This window comes from Dunckerocampus dactyliophorus, chromosome 1, assembly GCF_027744805.1.
Source record: "Dunckerocampus dactyliophorus isolate RoL2022-P2 chromosome 1, RoL_Ddac_1.1, whole genome shotgun sequence".
NCBI lineage: Eukaryota > Metazoa > Chordata > Actinopteri > Syngnathiformes > Syngnathidae > Dunckerocampus > Dunckerocampus dactyliophorus.
Window position 1 is genome coordinate 30,243,912 of NC_072819.1, and position 20,007 is coordinate 30,263,918.

The 20,007-nt window shown below is 41.1% G+C and overlaps 1 protein-coding gene across 5 annotated transcripts in view; it reads right to left on the reverse strand.

Moving 5' to 3' along the window:
• Nucleotides 1-20,007, reverse strand: part of cpne5a (copine Va) — a 125,613-nt gene that overhangs the window by 89,141 nt on the left and 16,465 nt on the right. For 2 of the 5 annotated variants that reach the window (XR_008570097.1, XM_054774169.1), the window contains exons 2-6: nt 12,488-12,528; nt 11,686-11,732; nt 6,284-6,387; nt 2,963-3,002; nt 1,888-1,964 (exon numbers count right to left, since the gene is read on the reverse strand). Coding sequence is in view for 3 of the 5 variants with exons in the window: in XM_054774169.1 (XP_054630144.1) it covers nt 1,888-1,964; nt 2,963-3,002; nt 6,284-6,387; nt 11,686-11,732; nt 12,488-12,528 (309 nt within the window). In the remaining 2 variants the exon portion in view is untranslated. Of the gene's footprint in view, nt 1-1,887; nt 1,965-2,120; nt 2,920-2,962; nt 3,003-6,283; nt 6,388-11,685; nt 11,733-12,487; nt 12,529-20,007 lie in introns of those variants that run through there. The other 3 variants (XM_054774161.1, XM_054774178.1, XM_054774189.1) reach the window with 3 other exon arrangements.

Here is a 20,007-nt window from a genome sequence, read left to right on the forward strand (position 1 = left end):
GATTGGCCAGTCACACACAGCGACCACCCTTCCCTAGACAGATTCCTGACAGCCAAAGAGAGGAATACGCGGTGCATTTGACAAGACAGAGTTGAAAACGGCTCATGCCGCTTTGGTCACTGCCTCCACTCCGGACGGGTTTTTTTTAAGTTTCCCTCAGCTCAGCTTGTATGTAAAGTTACTTGGTAATTTTGTTTTGTTACGTACGCAGTGCCCCCCGTAGACCCACCACCTGCGGGGGCAAGCATAAGGGTCCGGTGCTTTGGATGGCGGCCGATGGCGGGTGCCTGGGCGACCTGGTGTTCGGCGGCTAAATCTGGTTCTTGGGACATAGAATGTCACTTCTCTGGTGGGGAAGGAGCCCGAATTTGTGAGAGAGGTTGAGACATTCCGACTAGATATAGTCGGATTCACCTCGACTCACAGTTTGGGTTCTGGAACCAAACTCCTCGAGAGGGGCTGGACCTTGTTCTACTCTGGATTTGCTGCAGGGGAGAGGCGGCGAGCTGGTGTGGGCTTGTTAATAGCCCCCCGGCTTGGTGCCTCTGTGTTGGAGTCATCCCCGGTTAACAAGAGGGTCATTTCCCTACGCCTTCGGGTTGGGGAAAGGGTCCTGACTGTCGTTTGTGCGTATGCCGAACGGCAGTGCAGAGTACCCAGCCAGAGTACCCAGAGGGGTGCTGGAGAGCACCCCAGCATAATCTGTCTGGTAAATTTTAAAAAGTAGTGTACTCTATTTCAAATCATAAAGAATACAACATCATAGTAATTTATTGATTTATTTTAAACCCTGAAGTATACTGAGGTGGTAGGGTGATTTAGCCAGGGTAATATGCAACATTAGAAAAAACAAAGGACAAAATCATATATCTCAAGTATGAAAAGTATCACTATTTTGATTTCACAATCGACTTTAGAGCATGAAGAGTTGGTATCGGAAGGATCAATATTTCAGTATCGAGCAGCACATCACTAGTGTGCTCATTTATATGCCAAAGAATATGTTTTGATATATATTGTTATCACAAGAGGCTGCAATATATATTGCAATATGGATTTTAGGCCATATTAGGCCATTTAACATTAACATATTAACAGATAGCATCTGGTGTAAAAGTAACACAACATTTCAGAAAAAGAACATCATACAAACTGTAAAATATGTTGGTGGTAGTGTGATGGTCTGGGGCTGATTTGCTGCTTCAAGACATGGAAAACTTGCTGTGATTAATTGAACTATGAATTCTGCTGTCTACAAAAAAATCCTGAAGGCTAATGTCCTGTCATGTGTTCGTGACCTAAAGCTGAAACCAACTTGGGTTCTGCAGCAGGACAATGATCCAAAGCACACCAGCAAGTCCACCTCTGAATGGCTGAAGAAAAACAAAAGACTTTGGAGTGGCCTAGTCAAAGTCCTGACCTGAAGCCTATTGAGATGCTGTGGCATGACCTTAAAAAGGCGGTTCATGCTCGAAAACCCTCCAATGTTGCGAATTACAACAATTCTGCAAAGATGAGTGGGCCAAAATTCCTCCACAGTGCTGTAAGACACTCATTGCAAGTTATCACAAACGCTTGATTACAGTTGTTGTTGCTAACGGTGGCCCAACCAGTTATTAGGTTTAGGAGGCAATCACTTTTTCACACAGAGCCACGTAGGTTTGGATTTTTTTCCCTCCCTTAATAATAAAAAGTTTCATTTAAAAACTGCATTTTGTGTTCAGTTGTGTTGTCATTGACTAATATTTAAATTGGTTTGATGATCTGAAACATTTAAGTGTGACAAACATGCAAAATATAAGAAATCAGGAAGGAGGCAAACACTTTTTCACACCACTGTAACTGAACCAAACCATACTGCTTAAGTGACTTAAATAGGCAACTTACCCCAAAGGCTTCTCCAAGCGGCTCGCAGGAGAGCCCACAATCTCCCCCAGTGTACAGTAGACCTGTCCCAGGAAATCCTGCCATGAGGGGGACAATAAGTGCCATGGAGAGAGGCGCAGGTTGGGGCAAAGGGAGGGTGTGTCAACGGAGTAACAAGGAGAGTCGATGAGGAGTTGACCATCATTATAAGCATTGTGCAGTTATTAATTAGGACATCTGAGGCAGACACGTACGTTAAAGTCGGTTGGCTTTTTCCGAAGTGGAGAAGGAGGAGGAGGAAAAGAGAGAGAGACCGGGCAGCAGCAGTGACACAACAGAGCATATCATGGAACAGAAGGCACACCACTCAAATAATCAGAGCGTCATCAACCAAGTGCAAAATAAAAAGAAGAGCAAAAGGTGAATTTGAAAGAGCAGCTCGGCATAATGCGGTGAGGGTAAAGTCTGAGAAAATTAAAAGAAACTCACAAGAGGACAATGAGTGGAGGAGTGGAGGCAGAAAGGCTTTTAACAGCCATCTGTTTCTACAGCACGGCAGGTTTTAAAACCACAACATAACAATGAAATCAATGCAGCGGCACAAACATCACGAGTGGTGTGAAGTCTGGTAGTATTCAAAACAAATGTTGTTTGTAATACTCGTCAATTCAGCATCAATTGAAGGATGACTTCACTTTTGTCATTTATACATAAAACACCACAAAATAATGTATTTTTCAATGAATTTAGAATAGCTTATATGTTTTCTTGAAGAATGTAAATACTAATTGGAAAGATAATATGCTGAAACAATGTGATAATCACATGCAGAGTGTGTGTGTGATGCAAATGTAACTTTGATTAGTAGACCTCCGGAGGAATAAAACCTTACACTTTGTCAAAGGTGAGAAGAAAAGCTAAAAAAAAAAAAACAGTGTGAAATGAAGCCTAATTTACTCATTTGAGGGCTTGGGTGCCGTCAGTTTTGATTTCCATTAAAATCCAAAGGTGAAAGACATGCACATACAATGATGAATGATATTAAGGACTACAATGTGCACTTAGACTCAAAGTTCACAGAAGGGGTTTTACTTACATGCTTGGCCAGATCGGGACTTTTTGAATCAATATCATACCTGAAAGCACACCAAGAGCAGTGATCATTAAGGTCCTTCTTTTTAGAAAGGAATCCTACAAAAACGTGTGCATTTTAAGTGGACTATTTTCCATAAAACTTGCAGAGCCTTATTGAATATAAAATATATAAGCATGGTGGACATTGTACATTGGAAACACTGCATTTCAGAATTTTGATTTGATGATTGATTGAACTTTATCACAGGCAGTTGTCCCTCGCTACATTGGTGTTCAAACAAATCGCGATTTTTCAAAAATGTATTAATTAATTAATTAGCGCTGTTGTGGTTAACTATGGCCTATTATTAGTAAAAAAATATTGAAAGGCAAGTCATATGTAGTATTATGTTCACTACGCGTCAGTAATGTTACATTGACAATACATTTCTTTACATTACATTACCTTAACTTACAGCCAGTACGACATGACATATTGAAAAAAAGTTCTCCTCCCATTCCACGTGGAAGTGGTATGTTTTTGGCTTCTTACTTTGTCTTTCTTCCCCACTCAGTTTTAAACCTGTTCTTAAGTTTAGGATAAATAAATTGGAGGCTAACTAGTTAGCTCGGTAGCTTGCTATCGTTAAAGTGGCGGCCGTCATGCAAAAGCAGCATCATCCAATGCACAGCATCATCTCCCAACAGAAGATCAGTTTCAGTGGCAGATTACTATCACTGTGCTGCTCCACTGAAAGACTGAGCAGATCATTCAACAGAGGGGGAACGATAAAATACACACACAGGAATGGACTTATTACCTTACTGTATATGCATCTGTTCCGTATTTCTTTATGTATTTATTCTTATTCTATTTTCTTATTTTTCTTGTCTCTCCTATCTTGCCTTGCTTGTTTTAATTTGAACTGATTAAGTTTATTGTGGCATTTTTGCAAAACTGCTGGAAATGTCAATTTCTCTTGGAGATGAATAAAGTATCTTTCTATTCATCTGTCTCTTGTGTTATTTCAGAGATCCCGTAGCCTGCACATAAGTGGTGCGCAATGTGGTGTTAACAAAGCTAGCAGTATTGTCCGAGTGTATGTCTTTGTATGGCAGATTAATGTTAGACTGGCTGTCCTGTGACAAACAAGTGACAAACGTCATAGTGAGGATGGATGATGATTTTTCTTTTTGTTAATACCATGCGATTGACCCACATTATGTTTGAGATACTTCACCAATAAGGGACTTTCCCAAAGCTAACAGTGAGTTATTATGTCTTATTATCATACAGTATACAGTAGTACCTCGCATAACGTAAACCTCCTTTTACATAAATTCCACTGAACATAAAGAATTTATGTAAAGTTTTTGCATCGTATTACGTAAGAAATTCCATATAACGTAAAGCGTCAAGTCGGTGCAAGTTCAGAAATTCGATTTGAATAGCTCACGCGACAGAGAGAGGGAAACATTTTCCATGACTAACAGAGTACACTTGGTGACGCCTTCTGAGCTTCACGCTCTCATTGGCTGATTATCGGGGCACCGCCTACGCTCTCATCTCATTGGCTGATTATCGGGGCACCGCTTACGCTCTCATCTCATTGGCTGATTATCAGGGCACCGCCTACGCTCTCATCTCATTGGCTGACTTATACAGCTCGTACGTGAGTTTGTGTGAGAGACGGGCTTCAACCTCACTTCCTCATCGTGTTTTTCAGTTTTATTCATTTACAGTAATCTTATTTATTACCTTATTTTATACTGGAATGTTACTTACTATGTTTATGCTAACATTTTCTCATATTTTCCCACCATATTTGGTGGACTTTGAATATTTTGAAGGGCCAAAGGGGTGAGTTTGGGAAGATCTTGGAACGGATTAGGCTATTTACATGTATTTTACGTATTATTTTACGTATTATTTTTCGTATAATGTAAAAACCCGATAACGTAAACGTTCTCGGAACGGATTATTTACCTTTTAGGGGCGTCAACTGTACTATATTATGTAATAGGAGTATAAAGGTGTTATTTAATGTCTACAAGGTTCTAATAATGTTAAAAAACATTATGTGTCATAAACAGATACTCTATGTTTCAACTACAAAAATGTTCCATTTATTAATATTGAATCCTACTTTGCGGAAATTTACCTATTACGGTCAGGGCTGGAACCAATTAACCATGATAAACGAGGGATGACTGTACACAATGTACCATGAAATGTCTCTCTGCATTTAACAGTTAAATGCAGGATGTGTTCAATTTTAACACATCCTCTTGATGAGCAGTGGGTAGCCACTGTGTGCCCCCATGTGACCAGCTGTAAGTCAGCACAGCATCCCTTTGTGAGCAACCCCGGGGGAAAAATGGGTGAAGCGTCTTGCCCAATAACAGTGACTGTGATGGAAGAAGCGGGATTCAAACCGCTAACCCTCCAGTTGCTTGATGACCCACTTTTCCTCCAGATGTTAGTGGTCAGAATTCCAAAGTTTTGTGCAACCATAGGAGCATTCCAATTTAGGTGTTCCATTGTACAAGTAATGAAGGAAGTTGTGCTATGGGTTATGAATGTAATTTCCTACACAATACCCCAGCTAAAAAAGCTAAAGTTTCACGCAACTGCCAGTCAAAGTTAATGTAATAGTAATTAAATTCCAGAAGGCCTTGGCTTGCTCCTCTGTGATAAAAGAGATGTAGATGAGTCACTCTAATTGTGCTGGGATAGGCTCCCTGCTGTCCAAATCCACAGATAGCATGCAAATGAATTCTTTAAGAGAATAAAGCTCCCCGGAGACCAGACAGTCGATCATGCTTGAGGTTAAGCAAAAGAAAGGACTTTCCAAAACATAGCTCTTTGATTTTCAGGAGAAGGGTGGAGTGCACCAATGGTTCTGATTTGATTCTCAGAGATCTCAAAATGAAAGTCTACCTTCCTGACCCACTCGCCAGGACAAAGGGAGCTCCTATATGTGTGGAAAAGCAAGGCACATGGGTCTTGGCGACTTTTAGAATACTTGGTTTGCTTCAGCAGTTGGGAGATTAAAGATAAAACTTTATATGAAATATTTATCACTCTTATACTCTCTATTGAGACACAGTGCCAATGAATAATTCCTCAGGAGAGAGAGACGATCTGGAGACAAGGGAGGGAAGCCAGAAGATGAGAAAATGAGAGTCAGGTTAGAGAAAGAGGGAATGTGGAGATGAGGGGGTACGTTGAGCTTGTGGTTGAAAAAAAACAGGAAGATTTGGAGCACTGGCATATACTTGTATGTGGAACACGCACACCTTGCTGTGTCCTCAGAGGGTCTGATCAAAGTGGATAACTCACACATCAAAGCGCAGGTTCTGCTTCTCTTCAAAGAAGTAGTCCAGGATGTACTTCCTGACAAAGTCAGGGTTTAGCGTGTTGTCTATCACCTCTGTTCTCCCAAACTGGATCGGAACATGGAGAAAAAGCACAAACAGACAAACAAGGATCTCAAAACCGACACATCATTGCAGCTTTGGATCAGAACTTTGATTAGCATCAGTCAATAATTGTACACTCTTGTGCTTCTCTCATCATGCTGCAGAAAAGACAAGACGAAGGAAAGTACTTCTGTGGGTCCAATTACACTAATATAATTAATTCCACACCACTGCTGCACCACTTTAACCCAAGGAGCAGTGGTTTGCATCTGGTAAAAAATATTCACCTTTACACAAGGAATCTATTAAGAAAGTGAGGATGATAGCTGTACTGGAATAAAAAGTGTAGATCAACAAAAAAGAGCGGTCAGACCTCTGCCAAACATTTGTCACCAGGGAAATCACACGAGCACATGACATTTTATTACCTTGCTTCCAGAAGAAATTCTTAATCTGAATTCAACTCATTTTAACTGCTAAGATCCTATACACGCACCACAAATTACAACAGTATCCGAGGATTTGACAATGGTACAGTGTAAGTGACTGACCATGACAAAAGGGATTTCCATACTGACAGATGTGGACATTATTCAGGGCACGTGCGGCCGGTAGCAGGCCTCGAGGAAAACCCAGGACACATTGGCGAGAGTATGGCTTTCAACTGTCCTGGGAACGCCTTGGGATCCGCCAGGAGGAGGAGATGGACAAAGTAGTCGGGGGAGAGGGAAGTCTGCGTTTCCATGCCTAGGCTATTGCACCCGCGGCCCAACCTCGGATAAGCAGAAGAAGATGGAAATTCCACATTTTAAATACCCCTGGTAATATCATTATTTTGCCATCTTGCATTCAAAAATCAGTTTGTACGGTAGTAATGTGACCACAGTCCGTGACCCACTTAGGCGGGTATGAGACCTACTTTTGAGTTCAGTTAAATTTATTAATATAATGGTGAAAGCCCCTCTGAGATTATTTGCGAGTCAACAAACCAAACTTCCAGCACAAACATAACCAATGCTAATTGCATCCAGAGTTAATATTTCAAAGAGAAGTGAAGTGATTTAAGGCTCTCCAGAATGAAGTAGTCAATAATACAGAAAATGGAGTGTTGATGAGGGACTGAAGCTATAGCAGGATTACAGGATCACCCCTTTGTAATCGCATCCAGTGGGCCACAATTCAGAAATGAAGTCATTTCAACAGACATGCACCTTATCTTAAGGCATCCAGGCAGCTTTTTGACAATTTGAGGCACACACAGCACCTGGGATACTCCCTCCAAATTTTGCCCCTGAGGCTGCCAAGATGTGGGGTCTCCACAGGGTGACCAAGAGCCTTGTGCAGTGGTGGTAGAAGAACATGACAGCAGGGGATGACAGTGCATTCGCTTCATAAAAGGAGGCGGAATCAGCAGAAAATTGAGCGAGAGAGCAGAGTCTCAATTAAAGATACAGCAATGCTTCTTCCTCTGTCAAAACTGGCACATCATCAAAATACTGCACAGGGCCATTAGGAGACCAGGGAGGCTGAAGACAGCCCCGGCTGACATAGGTTGACTGGTAGTGTAAAACTTGGACTAAGCTACTGTCAATCGTAAGACTGACACATAAAACAGATGATCATTCACATTAACCCCTATGAGAAATGTTGAGTTGTTAACCTAATACTGTACTGCAATACTGCTGGACTGTGGGTATACCCACAGAAAACTACTTGTAAATTCCAAACCCAGAAACTTATTGCTGTGAAGTGACAGTGCCAACCACTGGGCCACTGTGCTGCCTCCATCAAAGTCAATAATATAATAGAAAGATTGACTTCTAAGAATTTAAGCTTCAGGGTTCTTTATTTTATCAGTTGCTCAGCTGAGAGAGCTGTATGGAAATTGAAAACTGTCTAAAATGCTTTGTAACTGTCAATGGGGGAGTTCAAGTAAAGAAAAAAATGGATTACACAGCATTGCGGAGCAAGCCCAGGGCCAACTGGCCACATACTAAGTGACTCTGAGAAATTGTTTGAGTGGCAGATGGTAATAGTGATCATAGTTTTGGTAGGTGCTGCTGTTTTAGCAACAGTATTCAAGTAGGAATGAAAGTAAACTCTTTAATGTCAGCATGTGCACACTTTTCCCCAGAAGGGAGAAGTAAGGAGAGAGGTGCATATTTGTTTCAAGTGGACAAGACCGGGCCACAGTGGCTGCTATCATAGATGTTAGTACTAAGATAACATAAGACATGACCAGGCAGGTCCACCAATATTAAACACCGTTAAAGTTGATAATTCCATACCATGCCTTCATCAGAAATCAGTAAACTGACTTTGACACAAAACAACACACTGTAAGACTGTCACAAGCATGTTCAGCAGTTACTCGTCATTTGACGAGTAATTATTCTCGAGGTAAAAGGAGGCAGACAATTAAAACACAGTTCATCCATAAGCATATCAAATTCTTCGAGAGAGATGTGAATGAGCAGCACCCAGTAGGAAGGATGCACTATGGAACAATAATTGGATCACGGCTTGGTTGTAAGTGAAAGGTACTCCAACCAACCCACCAACCATATCTACCCTCCAGAGAACAAAAACACATTACATGGCAGAGTGTCAATGAAATGACCCGCTTAGCTTTATCAATAGCTCACAGCTTGACTGGGCTGTCAGCTGCATCAGCAGACCTCTGTCTCAAATAGGGAGAGACGCTGCAGCTGCACCCACTGGTGAAAAGCTCAGGTGGGGCAGTGTAACCAGAGATGACAGCCGTATAAGGTGCTTACCAAACACTGCTCCTGTGCATGACACTGCCTCGTGCAGTCAAACCATGGGATTCGAATGGCCTAGTTTTCATATGACTTGGTTTTCAACAAAAATTTTGGCCAAAATTTTGCCGCGGTTTTCGCACAATGTCTTGGTTATCATGCAACATTTCATGTCACAAAGTAGTCCGTTTGCCCTGTAAAGTATTATTCCGTTGAATCAAGTGCATTCCATGCGTTGGTGACTCAGCCGCCATGTTTTTTTTTTTTATTGAGTACGACTGATAAATAACCTGCAATGAAGCCAAAGAAAGTTGTGAGTACCAGCAATTAGGCAATGAAGAAGGTGAGAAACACGCTTGAATTCAAGAAAGACCGCATCGCAAAGTACAAAAACAGTGAACACTATTGATTTGATCTAATATATTTTCACCTTATTATGTAATAACACCGCAGTTTGTAATAATATGTCGTATTTTGTAATAAAATTCTTTAACGCATTTTGCAATAAACATTTCTGCATTTTGTAATTAAAAATAATAATAATATGTAATAGCTTACACTTTGCAAAAGTTATGCAAAAGTCAGCAAAGTTTATTAAAAAATTTTACAAAAAAATATTGCAGATTATGACAAAATGCAGTGTTATTATATAATGAGGTGAAAATGTATTACATTTTACATAATGCACCATTATTACCAAATGTGGCACTACAGGCCTTGTTAGAGGTCCGTGCTCTACTGGGTACCAATCACATCATTCATGAAATTAAACAAATGCAATATTATCCATGCAGATTTTGTTTACACTGGCACTAGATTCTGGCTAGAGCAGGGGTGTCCAAACCTTTTCCACTGAGGGCCGCATCCACACATTTGTGACTCTGGAAGAATGGAGAGTGTGTTTTTTACAGTTGGGACACTGTAGACATACTGTATACCGGCCTGGGAGTCATTTAATCGTGTGTGTGTGTGTGTGTGGTTTATTTGTTCATAAAATGCAACCAGAATGGTAAACCACTCGTATTGGTCTCCTCCCTTCCTTCTCCTTCCTTGTTTTTTTTCTTTTTTATAGATCACTCATCTCAGGCCCTGTCTACACGGGAACTCTCTTGACATTTTTTTTTCTTGCCGGGATGAAAAAAATTTGTGTCCACACTGTGCCGGATTAGTAAATAGTCACATCCAGATGGGAACGGATCACTGAGTGAAAACGATGCAACACGAAGCACACCTATGTGTGGTGCGGACACGCAGATGGAACAACATGACACACCAAACCATAGAAGAAGAACAGATGCGTATAAGCCCGTTTTACACTTTCCAGGGCTCATCTAGACTTACAAGAAGTGGAATTACTTCTGCGAGTCATTATGGTGTATAAGACAACAAAATACCAGAAGAATGTCGACTGGGGTGAGTCAAGTCAGTCAAAATATTCGGATATTATGTTGGCTTGCTGTCAAAGCTCACTTCTGGTTATGTGACAGTGATGGGGTGGCGTTGGGTCGGTGACGTCATCGTTTTCGTAAAACAGCAGTGTCGGCTGTCTACACAAAACGACACGCCGACGTATTCAGATTTTCCCACGCTGGAATGCTGTTTCTGTGCGGATGAGTGGCTGAAACGCTAAAATTAATTGCCGTTTTGACCTGAAAATGTTTCCATGTGTGGCTAGTTCATCACTGTTAACCAACGAGGCAAAAGTGATGTTAAATGTTCATTTATCAATTTCATTCATAATTCACACATATGTCACATTGTTTTCTACACGTAAATCAATAAAATGTCTCTGTGTGAAAGATTAAGCATGCAAACTATTCTGTTTTATGTGTGATATATTTCTGCTCAAAAAGTAGCATCAATAAGGTGAAAATCTCAAACTGATTTTTAAGTTCATTTTAAGATGTTGCTTCTTTGTAAAGGCATGCACTGGAATTGCTGGGATGCTGGAATATTCCCACAAGGACCCGCCATCTTTTAGCAGTCTTTGCTTTCTTCTTCTTTCGCTTCTACTTGCCCCTTGGGTCTAATTAGGACCCATTGGTCAACAGCCTGAAGGTGGGGGGGAGGGCCTAATGCAATCTCTGGGGATGTTTGCAAGGTCAATCAATAGCAAAATGATTGACATTCACAGCATTTAGCTGGAGAGTAGTGATGTGATTGTAAACACAGAGTTTGCTATCATATAGTGTATGTCAGTGGTCTCCAATGTTGTTTCTTGTGAGAGCTACTTTTACAAAATGAAAATGGCCAAGAGCTACTCATTTTTGTAACATTTATTTTCATAGCTTATTTCAACCCAAACAAACCGAATATGCTTGTTTTACCAGAACATTAACAAAATGCTGGTATCTCTGACTCACATTTTGTATTTCTGAATCCATTTCTTTCTAGTGTTCTCACATGATTAACTGAAAACCTGAATGAAACGCAGGCTTGCGGGCACCGCATGTGGTCTTTGGGGGGCGACCTGATGCCTGCGGGCACCTCATTGGTGGTGTATGTCAGAATTGGTGACGGATGTGGTTGACTTGTGTTATTGAGTGAGGGAGGGGTGTCTTACCTCTCGCCACTGTTTGGATTCCACACCCTGGGTGTACAACACCACCACTGTGGAAAAGGAAAAAGCCAAAGAACAAAAAGAGTCACTAAATGATTTCAGTCAAGCGTCATTGCCGTTTCTTCAGTCAGTGTTTGTTTTTGTGTCTTCTTTGCAGACATTCATCATTAATTATCCTGCCACACCCACCCAGCACAATGAAGTGCCAAGTTTGATGACGCCGCAATGCATCAAAGTCCACATGAAGCAACCGCACACAAAGAAGCGAGCGTGCTTAAAGGCCCCTGGCACACAATTTAAGCCATGCAATCAAAACACATTTTCTTCATGGTGGGATTTCCCTGGTTCCAATTTGATTTTGTGACTTCAAATGAAGCTGAGGAGGGCGAACACAACAAGGCTGAATACAAAATAGGCTGAGTGTGATATTCTCTTTCTACAGCTGATTTGCACCAAGGGCTTGAACCTCCTCCCAATTATGTTACATGTCTCCCTCATTCTGTCATTCTTGTAAAATCCCCCAAAATGCTGCCATGGCGCTTTTGCGTGTGTCTCACCAAAAAGATATACATTTGTAATCAAACAGTTATCTTTATACGCGGTGTGACAAAGGCTGTCACATTACTGCGCAAATGGTATGCTGTTATTGAAGGAACAATTTCAAACAGCAAGGCCAACGGAATCAAAGTTAACCTTATCAAAATGTAAAAGTGAGACTTCTGTGAAAAAGGCAGTGTCAATGAACTGTGTTCTCACAGAATATCCCATTTGGAATAGCATTGTAAAAAAAAAGAAAAAAACTTACATGGGTCTGATTTGGAGAACGTGTCTCTGTCTAAGAGGTTTCTGCAAAAGAAAAAAGGATAGTTACACATCAGAGTCCCCTTTATTCCATCGCCTGATAAGACTAATTAATGGCATTTGCATTCAGTATGCACAGAGAAACACGAAATCTTAAGACTTCAATGCAATAATGCAATAATGTTCTCTTCTGTAACCATCTGCAAGTCACAGAGGTATGGAAAATGCATTGGGCCAAAGTTAGTGAAGGAGAATGACAAATATTTGTAATAAATTGGAAAACTGATTGCAGTTTTTATTATTTCAAGTTTTGGATTTTGAGACCAAACATTCCTGTTTTTTCTTTACCAACTTTACCAAAAAGAGATCATTAAAAACTTCACTGACTTGAGAGATAGATCGAAATCATCCATCAAACCATTTGGAAACGATTTATTTAACAAAGAAAAAACAACAACAAAATATTCAGAGATTTCAGTATAGTGCCCGCAGTCCAATTGTATAGTACCATACTTTAGCACAGTTACCCTCCATTCACTACACTATTTCCATTGTGTCAGTTATCATTGACAACTGGCAAGAGGAATGATCACACTGATTTTACAACACGTCCAGGTTGGGCACCGTGCATGAGCTCATGCAAGAGCAATCAAGCCAGGTCCAGTCGAGCCTCTTTGTGTTACCATGCTTGAGAAAAACTCACATAAATAAAAAAAAAAAAAAAAAAAACACCTTTTTTGTGTCAAACGTGCTCAAGCCCAGTACGAACTGCCTAGTATGAGCGTGGCCTCATAATAGGATATGAGAGAGACGCTTTATAAATGTATGACGTATCAAAATACAAGTACAACAGAAGCACTTGGCATGGCTTAGCACTGGGCAAGACCATAAAAAATTTATTTTGATTACCTCATACATACAATGAAAAAGGGACATGACAGAATGTCAACATCGGCAACTGCAGCATGTGCATGTACAGCATTCACATTCTGCATTCAGCAGTTAAATTGTGCAAAAAAATTGCAGCATCTGTGAATAATTTACATGTGACACATATGATGAATTGGCAGTTTTGGTTGTGGGGTACAAGCCAAATCACACCATCAGTATGTGTGCAGTGCGTGCACAAGGACATGGTTCAATTCTCAGCTTGTTTGCATCACAGGGAGTATTTTACACCAGAAGCATACAGTATTATGGATTTGATCCAGTAGTAGCCATGCAGCATGCAGTGCGAAAACAGCAATGTAGGTATAGAGGTCATAAACATGTAGTCAGACCTGGCTCTGTTCCAGCCTTGATATAGCTCTGACTTTTAAATTATTTTCATCATGTGTGAATTGAGAAACTGAAGAGTACAGAGGATTGACAGAGAGCTTTGTGGTCATCTGAAGATGGAACAGCGAGGCCATTCTCTCTCTCTCTCTCCATCTGTCTTGAGGACCTCAAGATAGCACTCACAATGGCCCTGAAGATGTTCTTTTTTTCCAGAACACATCAGGACAGGATATTATTTATTTTATTACTGTATATTATTATTATTAAGTATGATATTTGGACTATCCTATGTCATCACGTTATAGTTTCATGCTTTGACTGCTGACATCACACACTACATTTTGGCTGTGGATTATTGAAATGTGGCCAAAATCCTGATCCATATCTACTCCCATTCGTCAATGTCAGCATTTGTCGTCCATAACAGCTTCCTTGACGGTTGATAACTTACAATTATTCATGGGATGCTTCAAACAACAGGACAGCAAAGGACAAATGTACTCAAAAAGCTTTTACACGGCCGGCGCAAAAGTGTAACAAGCTGCAGTTGCACATTATGATTCACCACCAGTATCAAAACAAAGAGTTCAGTGTGGCGGCCACTCATCATCATCCAAAGCTGTGAGAATTCTGATTGGACTAACTGATTCAAGAGACAGATGCAATCAGCAGCATTATTATTTTTAACCTGTCACATACTATAATGGCTATTCTTTTGGTGGGATGTTGAGGAGTTTACTGAGTAACTCAATTCATCTTATGCCTCTCAGCCACTCAAAAACGACTAATTTATACATTTCCAATGTTACGTTGTTATTATCATCCATACAATGTGATATCCAGTTCCTGGTTAGGGGTTGTGAGCTGAGTCATTAAATAAACTGCATGCAGCTCAGAATAATTCTCATCCTCTTTAGGGACCTGCAGGAATTCAACGAATAGAGATGAGATTTCGGGACTGAATCCGAGCAACAGGACATTCATCTTCTTGTAAATCCAAATTCCTCTGCCACATAAACGTGTGCGGTGATAATAGAAGCAGCTTTGTGTGGTATTAGCTTGGGGTGACCTGACTGCTGTTGGAATATTGTCAGGGTAATTATCAGGGACTGACTGTCCCTCTGTGTATTAGTGTGTTGCTGACTGGCATCCATTACTTTCCCACAGTTAATATGTTCATCACCTCAGCCTCAAAAGCAAGGAAAACAACAAGTGAAAAATGGCACACCTGCACTACTTGTGAAAAGACATCCATGTTTCGCTGCCACATCATATCTTTGGCCAGTAGTTTTCAATGAAGGTAAATGTTCATTTATCCCTTTCATTCGTAATTTATATACATTTAGAATTGTTTCATGCATGTAAAACTATAATTATAAAACTATTAAAACGTGTTTGTGTTAACATTTTTAAGAGTCAACCACTGATTACATCATAGACGGCCGATGTACCTTCCGGTTCCGGTTGCCATTTTGTTCGTTAGCTAATAGGATGCTAAAAAGGAAGAATGTTTTCTGATTAAAAAATAATATATATTAAGAATACAGATGGACTCAGTGTATGTGTGTAGCATACTTTGTATTAGTAGCACGACAAGACACGGGCCATATTGTACGCTAACCGGAGAATGCACGCAGTCATATTTCTTAGCTGTTCGACAGTTGTTTGATGACTCTGCTTCAATCATCACCATTATCTGAAAATTAGAATCATAATTCCTCCTGTTTGTTAACTTGTCCAACCTTTGAGCCACTTTTTTTGAACGGGTCGCCGTATCCGTCCAGGTAATGTGTGTGTGTGTGTGTGTGTGTGTGTGTGTGGGTGTGTGTGTGTGCGTGTGAGTGGCACGGAGAAAAGCTTCGGACTTGCTTAAAACTGAGAAGTTAACCTCTCCAGCAGGTGTCTTCAAATAAAATTGAGTATGGTCCGTTTAAAAAAAAATTGTAATTTTCCCAACCTCATTTTCCCTCAAATTGCATCGTACAGACTAGCTTATACACTCCTGATCAAAATCTTAAGACCAGTTGGAAAATTGCTAGAAAACCGGAGTGAGACAAAAAGTACTTTGAAAAAGTAATATAATTGACAATTGACAACAACAATTAAACTGAAATAGGCCGTTTGACAACCCTGCACCACCTGAAGCTCCAGTGTTACACTGAATGAAAAAGCACCCCAGATCATGATGGACCCCCCTCCACTGTGCCGGGTAGAAAACATCTCAAGTGGGATCTGCTTGTCATGCCAGTAACGTTGGAAGCCATCTGGACCGTCAAGGTTAAATTTTTTCTCATCAGAGAATAAAACTTTTCTCCACCTTTCAATGTCCCATGTTTGATGCTCCCTAGAAAAGTCTAAACGGGCAGTTTTGTGGCGTTGAAGGAGACAAGGTCTTTGAATTCCTTTTTTGTTTTTTAAACCCTTTTCCCGCAGATGCCGTCTGATGGTTATTGCGCTGCAGTCGGCACCAGTAAGGGCCTTAATTTGGCTGGAAGACCGCCCTGTGTCTTCATGGACAGCCAATCGGATCCTCCGGCTACAAATGAAGAGGCTTATTTTTAAGTTAAATAACACTACACAAGTTTCTCTGAAAAAAAGAAGAAAATACAAAGGGAAATGCATACACCAGTTCCCTTACTGTCTTACTGTGGGGCAATGGTAGCTAGATGTCATGGGGTCTTTGATGTTCAGTTTTAATGATAATGATCAATAAAGGGTGTTCTTCATGATAATGTCATTGTAACAGCTTTCCTTCTCCATCTAATCACAGTTGTTTATCCATGGGTGAATTATGCTTCTACTTATAGTTCATGCACTCTAAAGCAGTGATCCTCAACCCCCGGGTCGCAGCCCGGTACCGGGCCGTGGGTCATTTGGTACCGGGCCGCACAGAAAGAAAAAACAATTTCCATTATTTCATTTTTTTTAATGTTTTATTTTGAAAAGTGGCCCGATTCTCTCTGTTACATCCGTCTCAATTGACGCATGTCCATTGTGCGTGTGCTAACTTTATCTCATGCCGCACAGATAGACTACTACTGTATTTTTACCATTTTTCTTTCACCTCACTTTTGGTGTCAAATGCTGATACTATGTGGGAATGCATAAAGGTAAGTTTTGATGACTTATTGAGTGCTAATGTGCACATTTGTCTCCCGGTCCGTGGGAGATTTGTGGGAATACAAGCCGGTCCGTGGGTCAAAAAAGTTGGGGACCACTGCTCTAAAGGTAACAGATGAGACAACTCTTGTGAAAGCTGTTAAACTAAGCGATGCCCCATATTTTTTCATTGTAAGAATATGGCAAATGGCGTTTACTTGGGCTAAATAATAAACATTTCTCTCTTGGTCATTGTACAACTGGAGCAGGGGCCTGGTGCACATTGCCAGCAGCAAGTCATGCCTATTCCCAGCGAACGTTGGCCTCTGCCAAGACTGCCCTTTGTCACTGATTCTGTTCATAATTTTTATGGACAGAATTTCTAGGTGCAGCCAAGGCGCTGAGGGTGTCCAGTTTGGGGGCCTTTCAATCTCATCTATACTATTTACAGATGATGTGGTCATGGTTACAAACTTTGGGTAATGACTGAAAGAGCAAGATCACAGGTACGAGCGGCCAAAATGAGTTTCCGCCGTAGGGTGGTTGGAATCACCCTACAAGATATGGTGAGGAGCTCGGTCAACTAGGAAGAGCTCGGAGTAGAGCTGCTGCTCTTTCACATCGACAGGAGCCAGTTGAGGTGGCTGAGGCATCTAGTCCGTATGCCTTTTGGACGCCTCCTTGGTGAAGCGTTCCGGCCATACCCAACTGGGAAGAGGATTCAGGGCAGACCTAGGTGTCAGTGTCCCCCTGGTGGAGCTGGAAGAGGTGGCCGGCAATCAGGAAGCCTGGGCTTCCAAACTAAGACTGCTGCCCCCTAAACCCGGACCCAGATTAGCGGAAGAAAATGGGTGGATGGACAGTTTGATATTAAAAACATACAGTATGTTCTTTCACAGTCACTCCCTGAGATGCTCTATCAGCTTCTTGCTCCATGAGCCTGATGATTAACTACATCGCACGTAATTGCTTTATGAGCAGTAACTTACAGACGGCAGTTTCTAACTATAATTCTCCACTATTTCCTTGGAGTGTAATGACTTCCAATTCTGTGGGAAGTGATTTTGAACAGCCCTGAATGTGGCTGACTAGCTCCAGCATGATCTGCTGCCTCATTGGCTCTTGGAAGGACAAACAAGGGCTTGAAAGTCAAGTTCCCATACGACATTAGAGACAATGGGTGATGGCTGGGAGGAGGAAGTGAAGGATAGTGTGCATTTGAAGCTTCTTTTACTTTGCTTCCTCCTGTGCCCTGTGGTCCTCTTTTCTTTTAAGTGAACACAGACATTGCATCTCCACTCACTTACCAGTCACTTTTTGTCTGACATAGCCTTAAGCAACTTTAGAGCAATCAAGTGTCAGAGAAGGGGTATGCACCTCTGCGGAGGTCAGCTAACCCATTAAAGCTGCACATTATTTTACGAAGTATTCCTGTTCACCTTGAGGGTATTTTGCTAATTCACCAAAAATGTGAATAATGCAAGTGAGGTCGGCTGATGGTGAAGACAAAATGGAGTTTTTAAATGAAACTTTTTATTATTAAGAGAGAAAAAAAATGAAAATCTACATGCCCCTGTGTGAAAAAGTGATTGCCTTTTTGTGATTGTAAAACTAACACCGCATAAAGGATGTCATACCAACAGTAAAATATGTTGGTGGTAGTGTGATGGTCTGGGGCTGTTTTGCTGCTTCAGGACATGGAAAACATGCTGTGATAAATTCAACCATGAATTCTGCTGTCTACAAAAAAATCCTGAAGGAGAATGTCCAGCCATCTGTTCGTGACCTCAACTGGATTGTAAATATGCAATTTGCAATCACTGTAAAGCACAGAGGGAGTAAAGCATCCTCCTTCAATACCTCTTATCTAAAATCACACCTCAGGAAGAATCACTCAGAGTCACAGGTACCATTTTAGCACTTTTTCTGTTCCACGTATTGCAGTATTTGTCTTATTTTACACAGACAGTTTTTATTTGTGAAATGCATCCAGTGGCATCACAGTAAAAAAAAGATGTGTTTATGACACAACATTAGTTTGAGGGAAGAGCTGCTGCCTCTATCAGTATCGGTGGGAAAGCCAATGTTGAGCATCTCACTATCTTGATTATGCAAAATTACTGTGTTGGGATGCTTTCGTTATCTTTGGCAAAATATTGTTGTATCATATTGGGATTTCCAAAAATCGTTGTTAAATGTTGTATGAAGTAATATTCAAATAACTGATATTTCATGATTATTAAATATTTTCAAGTAGTCCCGGAGTGACAAATGTCTGTAGTGTACAGTTGATTTTTATATGGATGTGATTGTCTGAAAAAATGCACACTGTGGTGCTTTATTAGCCACAGACCCATCTGCTGACCTTCACTGTGGTGGCACCAGATGTCTTCTCCTCCTCTTGCATCTGCTTAATTATTCAGCTACTGTTCCACCTGCCGTCCCTCCGGGTCATCAGCATCACCAGCACCGCTCTCCCCAAGCAGCCGTCTTACAGGCAGTGAAGGAATCTCAGTCGTAAAATCCGCTCGTCTGACAGTTTAATAAACACGTACCGGCCCCCTGCTGTTGCTGTTTGACTCATGTCTGAGCTGGGAATAAGAACACTGGATAATTGCGTGCTGTGACAGCTAAGGGACATGTACAGAGAACATGCAAGCTATACCGGAGCCAGTAGAGATGCTCACACAGTCACACTGATACAATATAGCTGTTATAACCATGCACAGCACTTTGCACTTGGCTGACTGTGAATTCACACCAATCTTCCCTCCCCCTAATTCCTACTGCTACAAATGAACACAAAACATGTGCGCCATAAACTGGCAACATGGAGCACTTTGCATTGTAATAAATCAATCAAGCCCATAACAGCATTTCTAACCTGCGGTATGATTTTGAATAGGAACTAAACCATTGTAAAGGACAGGATGTGATACGAACACAGGGAGCAGGAATCACTCTCAATGGTAAAGCACCCAAAGAAATTCACCATGTGGATTACAGTAATGAATGCTGACAAGGGAAGTGATAGCTGTGAGTACACTATACAGACAATGGAGAGAAAAAAGCAAGTTAATGAGTTCTAAACTCATGTTAATCCCTGGGAGGTGAGAGCAGAACACAGCAGGTACACCATGACGGACC